This window comes from Oryzias melastigma, linkage group LG16 (assembly GCF_002922805.2).
Source record: "Oryzias melastigma strain HK-1 linkage group LG16, ASM292280v2, whole genome shotgun sequence".
NCBI lineage: Eukaryota > Metazoa > Chordata > Actinopteri > Beloniformes > Adrianichthyidae > Oryzias > Oryzias melastigma.
In genome coordinates, this window is record NC_050527.1 from 29527777 (window position 1) to 29534849 (window position 7073).

Sequence of the window (7073 nt, forward strand, 5' to 3'; positions counted from 1 at the left end):
ATGCGGTTCAGGTTTTACACGGAGCTCGTTAGCTTGCGGTTCTCCGGGACGTCCGTAATGTTTCGCTATGTTGTATCTTCCATTGTTGGTTACACTTTTGTGGGGGTAGATGGAATCGATCAGGCATCTCCAGCCCTAAACTTCGTGGGCTGCTGCGCTGCTTGTTTTGCCTTTAGGTTTATTGATCAGAATATATCCCAGACCCAGTTTCTGATGGACTGAACGTCCGATCCAGGTAAGCAGGGCGGTAACTCACGAGGAACCGGGCTGGAGACTCCTGGAGTAGATAGATAGTGTTTTTCCTCTCTGAGTTTCTAATTGTCATGTCCTTATGTAGTATTTCTGTCACTGTGTATTGATCCCCCACCACAGACCTTTGTCAGGGAAACCTTTTTGGACTTCACTGCTATCATTTTCGGTCGTTTCTTTCATAAATATGGCATTTTTTGCATTTCCACATTTTATGGAAATTTTGTTTTAGTTCTTAAAAATTATTTGCAATGGTGGGCCACACTATTTTTGACTCTTTCTGATGAAAGCAGAGCCACAGATCCTGTTTGAATTGGGCAGTTCTGTTAGTCCATTCTAAATAATTACTTAAGTTCCTTTGTTAGTTTCAATTGTGTTTATTGAGTTTATGTATGAAACTGCTGCACTTTTATTTTCTTATGCTCTGTGTTTGTTCCAGACACTCTGCACACCTTCTCTCCTCCTGGAGGACACTTGTCAGAGATGATGTTCCGGTCTGATATGTCATTGTCTCAGCTGACATTTTCCATTTGCTCTGTATCCTTTAATCAAAACATTTTTTCACCCCCAGACTTTGTCCTCGTGGTGATCTCCAACAACTGTGGGATGTTTCTTAGAATGGTAAGACCATGGCTGTTCTAGTAGTTGTTATTGTGAAGGTGGTGGTATGTGTGTGTGTGTGTGGGGGGGGGAGATCAATACAATGTAGACCTAACTTTATCACTCAATCAATAATTAAGGAGCACGCTTTAGGATTATACACAACTTTAATATAACCGTGCAATGCAACTTGGTATTACACAACATAAAACAAATAAAGTATATTTTACACATTTTAATAACACCAATTTTCAACCAAAATTATTTCTTCCTTTAAACAGAAAATAACCCTTTTTTTTTTACTTTTCAGTGACACAACTGGTACACATTTTACTGAAATGAATTGACTTTTATTAAAGTTTTTCACAGTGAATGTTTATTGTCATTGAATCACCAAGGTCTAAAGAAAACAGAATGCAAGCCAGAAAACGGCGTCGGGAAGAGCAGTAACCACATGTGAGAGGACGCCGTTTGGATCACAGTGCAAATATTGCAGGGAGACCAGCTACTATTTGAAGGTACATGGTATTGTATTTATTATAAAAGTTTAAGAGGTGGGATGTCCAAGATCTTTTTCAGTGCAATTTATCTATTTTAATTTGTATTCTGTTCTCTCGTAGGGGGAGATGACATGAAGACCAACAGTGGGACAGAGAAGATTGTATGTCGCCTTCTTACCTCACTGTTTGTGACATCTCCACCGTCTACTCTGAGAATTATCTTTTTTTTCTATACAGAAGGAAAAAAACTCCTCCCTATTCAAGAAATTGCAGCTTTACTGCATGACATCATAAGGGCAGCCAAATGCTCCAGAACACCAGCGTTTCCAGGAAGATGGTCCCTGCCTGATGTTATAGAGATGGAAGAGCGGAACTCTGAAAGAACTCCAAACCTGTGACTTCATGAGTGAAGGGAAGAGAATCCTGGAGCTGAGGGATCCTTTCATGTTCTCTTTTCAGTTGAAAAGTGACTGAAACATTTTTAGTGCAGAAATAATGGATGTGAAGAACTTAAAAGTGTATATGTGTTTGGAGGAGCAATAAACAGTTTTGGCTGTTTGTTTCTTGAAAAAAATGTCTTTTGTCTTTTTGCTGCATTGCCACAGTCATTTTAATCTCTGAGAGCCTTTCAAATGTGCCTGTGGGACCATGGTTAGATGTCTGGGATAAGGTAAGTGGTTATATATGCCACTTTTAACTGACCTGAGACAGTGTTAAGTGTGAACGGAGCTGAGCAGTTTGAAGGCCACATGAATGATTATGTACACAATTTATCTGTGGAACCTGGGTGTAATATAAGATAGACTTCATCTTGTGATATTATTTTACTTGTACAAGTAACGCATTGATCAATAAATGACAGGGACATTTGATCAGTTTAACTTTATTTCAATAAATTAAAACTAATTGTACAGTTAGTTTTTTTAGTCTGCCTTTCTTGTTCCTGTAGCCATAAATAAGAGGGAGCATTTTTCTAAAAATAATAATAAAGTAAGATAGTATGAATCCTGAGGGCTGATATTTGTTTATTTACTTGTGACCAGCACAAAAACTGGTGAAAATTTATGTTTGCATCGCGTAACATGCAGCTGAGATGCACATTGCTGCACTGCAGCACATATTTAAGTGGTCCAAGGCGAAATAATGTTGGACGTATTTAAAATTAAAGCTCCACATTTGTTCTCCGCATTTGGTCCATCCCCCGGAGGAAAGCGAGGTCACAAGACGTAAAAGACCGTGAAGTATAAACGGTTTATCAATGGGAGAACTGCAGACAGCCGCGCTCAGAATTCTTTCTTCCTCCGGGTCCGTGCTGCTGCAGTCGGGGACAAAGTTCAGCGCTGGCAACACGTATTTAGACAATGACGTGCACGTCACTTGCTATCCTAAAATCAAAATAACAAATTTTCCCCAAAAATAAATCAATAAAATGTGTGCATGTCGGGGCTTTATGAATTAAATTGATTAAATCAACACCGGGATCCGGCAGGTGTCAATACTGTTGACGGAAAATGCAAAGAAGAAGACGAAAGATTGCGGTGACGAAGAAGAATCACAAACAGTGGGCGTCCCTCAACGTGGACGCTTAACTCCGCCCATTAAACGTTTAACTCCGCCCACGTTGAGGCACGCCCCGGTCTGCAGGCTGCAGCCAGGGGCTTCTCGAGCCGTCGGAGCATGCACCTTACTTTGTGGGCGCTGGGAATCATGTATGCGGAGTGCGAATACTTTAGAGATGCTGTCAAAAAAAGTCTCGTCGCTGGGTTTTTGATTCTCCTTTGTGGCCTTAACGTCGACGGTCAAGAAGGTAAGAAAAAGTCTGTTAAGTTTGCGGCTTTTCTGAAGATAAGGACTGACACATTCCGCATCTTAAAGATCTCATACAGTTTTAACGTCTTAGCCTCATGCTAGCTTTAGCCTGATTTTGTGTTTAAAACAATTTGACCTGGAACTATAATTAACATTCTTTCAGTGAAAACGACACCTTTTCATTTTAGTTAACTTGAATATTACACTGTCATAACTTAATTAAAATAATCATAATCAAACCTGAATTTTTACTAATTATTATCTTTTAATAATTAATTTCAAAACTTAAATTAAACACAAAATAACACTTGTAATGCTATTATGCTGGAAAATACGTTTCTAATACATAAAAATAAGGTTATTTATCTGTTTTTAACATTATTGTTATTCTGTGTTTTCTCCTGATCCCAGTTGTTTCCAGTCAGATTTTATACTCATATTAAATATGCACATCATTAACAGGCTCAGAACTAATGCTATAATCATTAACAACAATCTGGTTTGTTGTTTTTGTCCATTTCTGGGGTCCACGTTTCCACATAAGATGATGAATTCAGCGGTAACTCATTATGAAACTTTTTCCACCCAGCAGAAAAACTATAATTTGACTTTGGTTTGGGAAGGTGAGAACAACTTCAGGGTTGAGACTTTGTGGTGACTGACAGCCCAGGTGTACATCCTGTCTGCTGCTGTGAACCTGTAAAGACCTGCCAAGAAAAAAAAAAAAAAAAAGTCCAGCGGAAAACAGTCCTGGTGGTTTTCTTCTGCTGTTTTTCTAAATTTAATTTAAGGTAAAACCCAGCATTTGTTCCTCTCACCAGAAAGTGACAGATCCAGTGGATTTGGTGTACGGGAATTTTTTGGAAGTTGTTTTTGACGGAGGCGGGGGGAATGACTGGTGTGTTGCAGGATGTGACACATGGAGAACATACGGTCGTCTGAAGGTTTTCCTTCCACAAACAAACAAAGGACATATATGGAAGTCCGAGGAAGTGGGTTGATGTTTGCACTCAGACTGACCCCACCGGCTTCTTCCAAGTTTTGACCATTCTCGGAAGCCCCGTCAGCACCTGGGGTTGGATCTACACAAACCGTGACACGCATCTCTGCAGGAGATTTGACTCATTTTCTATTCGCAGCGGAGACTGTCTAAATATTTGTGTTCCACTTAAAGTGTTTAATGAATCAACGTTCAAGTCGGTAAACTGTTTCCTAATTTCTATCTATGCCGTCCCTTTTTGAAGAACGATTCCATGAGGGAAAAGAAAAAACACTTTTCAATCTTTTACAGTATTTGCAGTTTGGTTCTTGTGTTTGTGCACGTTCCTCACTGAGAGTTGAGTCACGGCCGAGTTATTTCCTCAAACATGCCCATGTCTGCGGGGCACGTGTAGTTGGAGGCTGTTACTCAATTGACGTCTCAACAAAAGCTGGCGAACATTTAATTAAGGAAAGAGGTGACGACAACGTCTGCGGTTCTCGAGAGTTTTGGCCTTAATCCTTAAATTATCTGGAATTTGTTTTTATTTTTGAAATACATGCAACAGTTTTTTTGCAGTTAATGCAAGCATCACCCACTTGCATAATAAGATAGTACTTATTGTTACCCAATGACAAATTCTTACTGTAGTAAAACCAAAAAAGTAATGTTTTAAATATGAATAGTTGCATTTTTCTTAAATTAACTGTAAAATTTAACTTTTATGGATGTAAATTAGCAATTAGACATTAGATTACCATTGAATGACCCTCGCTATTCAGCTCCATCTTTAGTGCCCGGCCAAAACCCCCTCAACTCGCCCTGCTGCTAGCTCTGGTAAAACTCTTTTCGGACCTTTTACCTTCTTTGGTGCCCCTTTATGAGGTCAAAGGTCAAACAGACCCTCTCTATTCAGCCACTTCTCTCACAGGGAGTCTAGGTATGAATTTTGATGACTGTAAGTAAACGTTAAGTAAACATTTAAATATTCTATGATGTCACAATTTGCCACCAAATGGTGACCAATCCGTGGGTCAAAGGTCATCGTCATAATCGCCATTCTTTTTGCCCCTCAGGTAATGGCTGTGGATACACTCTCCTGGGTGCAGAGTCTGGCACTTTATCATCCCAGAACTACCCTGGCACCTACCCAAGTAACATCTGGTGCAAGTGGAGGCTCCGGGTGCCAGAGGGGCGGACGCTGCGACTGCTGTTTGGAGACTTCGACGTTGAGAGTAGTCCTTCCTGCAGCAACGGCTCACTCGTCATCTCAGACAAAAAGGGGGAAATCAAATTAGGTACGTTGATCCGTATTGACATCCTGGTCGGTGTAGAACTCCTAATGTCTCTGTCATTTCCAAGCTGTGATTTCACATTAAAAGCTCACCAACTGACACTGAAGATAATCCTTGTTTGGTTACAGACATGGAGATTGTGCAATGTGCTGTATCAGGTGGTGCCCTGGGGTGTAGATATTTGACAGCATACCAAAACACGGGCTGGTTGATTTAGGAAGAAATAAGTATTCTGATAAGCTGCTGTTGCATTTAAGGCCTCATCGTTTGTTCAGGTCTCTAGCTGCCCGTGCATGCATCGTTTCAGTGCAGGAGCCACTGAACTGTAGAGAATAAATTATGTTAACGTCAAATTTTGTTTTTTTCTGAGATTGTGTTTCAACTGCAGGGAGTGAAAATACAGGTTGTAACTTTTACCAGAAAAGTCCTTGTTAGTGATCTGACACTAGAGAATTGGTTTGACTAAATACTTCAGGTGATTAGTACATGTGAAAAATGGATCATATATCTGTGTGAGTCAGAGTTACTTAGCTTCAGCTGGTTTCTGAAGATCTACTCTGATGAAATTTGTGTTTTTTGGTGTTTTTACATGTTCTTGTCTCAATTTTCTGACAATGGAGGACACATGAAGAAAATTAGGTTTAAAATTGTATTTCTGAATATATCATTTATTTTCATAATTAAAACACCTCAAGGAATGCCTTTGTAAGCTCTTTAACTGTGGTGGGAGTATCATGATTTGGGTTTTTTTTTAATTATTAGTTTCAACTATCACTGTCTTTCTCTGCTCTGTCAGAAGTGTTCAGTTCATCAACATCTGGAATCACAGGATTCATCTAATCAACATGAAATAGAGTTAAGACTACATGGATTCTATTATGATAAAGCAACACGACCTGTGAACCCTTGAGGTCACATGATCCTCTGAGACCTGGTGACAGACCTCTGTCAGATCAGGACAATGACTGAAACCAACAGACTTGTAGAGAGCTCAGAAAAACTATGGAAAAGATTTGATAATAGCTGGTGTAGTCAAATTTTTATGTCATTAGTCTTTGTACTCGAACATTCTTTGCAAATGTGAAAGCGTAGCTTTAAGACTCAACTTTCCAAGAAAAGCTTCATCTGTTAGATCTCCCGTTCTGACCTTGGACTGCATCCTGTCGGGTCACAGACAGGGTCGTCCTCCCAAACAGTCCGATACCGTTCATGACGATTGTGTTAATCGGGCGTGTCTGTCTTCAGGTCCGCTGTGCGGGAGGCTCAGTGCCGCACAGAGAAACATGACTGTTGAAAGCAACGAGGTGACCGTAGAGTTCAGGTCCGGCCCACACCGCTCAGGACGCGGCTTCCTGATCTCATATGCGACGGACCTTTACCCAGGTATGACTGCAGCTCATCTGTCCATCCGCCTGTGAATCCATCATCTGAACCCGATTCCTCCTGAGTGGGGGGACGAGGTTAGAGAGGCAGAACCGATTCAACTGTTTTAATGTCTTCAGATTAAAAAAAATAAAAAAGCATTTTATTTTTCTGTGTTAGATTATTGTTTCCTGTTATGGAATAATATCCCTACAGAACTGTAGATAATGAAAGACATAAAAACTTCAAATTAAGACTCATTTTTTTTAGAATAATTTT

The 7073-nt window shown here is 40.0% G+C and overlaps 1 protein-coding gene and 1 long non-coding RNA gene across 5 annotated transcripts in view; both read left to right on the forward strand.

Moving 5' to 3' along the window:
* Nucleotides 1–7073, forward strand: part of si:dkey-34d22.1 (discoidin, CUB and LCCL domain-containing protein 1) — a 19097-nt gene that overhangs the window by 391 nt on the left and 11633 nt on the right. The window contains exons 1-3 of one of the 3 annotated variants that reach the window (XM_024263518.2): nucleotides 2655–3156; nucleotides 5214–5435; nucleotides 6678–6815. In XM_024263518.2, coding sequence (XP_024119286.1) covers nucleotides 3027–3156; nucleotides 5214–5435; nucleotides 6678–6815 — 490 coding nt within the window. In that variant the 5' untranslated portion in view covers nucleotides 2655–3026. Of the gene's footprint in view, nucleotides 1–2654; nucleotides 3157–5213; nucleotides 5436–6677; nucleotides 6816–7073 lie in introns of those variants that run through there. The other 2 variants (XM_024263519.2, XM_024263520.2) reach the window with 2 other exon arrangements.
* LOC112140522 lies at nucleotides 471–2019 on the forward strand. Of its 2 annotated transcripts, XR_002918186.1 has the most exons (5): nucleotides 471–743; nucleotides 821–870; nucleotides 1248–1367; nucleotides 1470–1510; nucleotides 1587–2019. It is a non-coding gene; the product is annotated as an uncharacterized LOC112140522 (long non-coding RNA). The 2 variants fall into 2 exon arrangements; XR_002918185.2 differs by having other exon boundaries at nucleotides 476–870; nucleotides 1587–2018.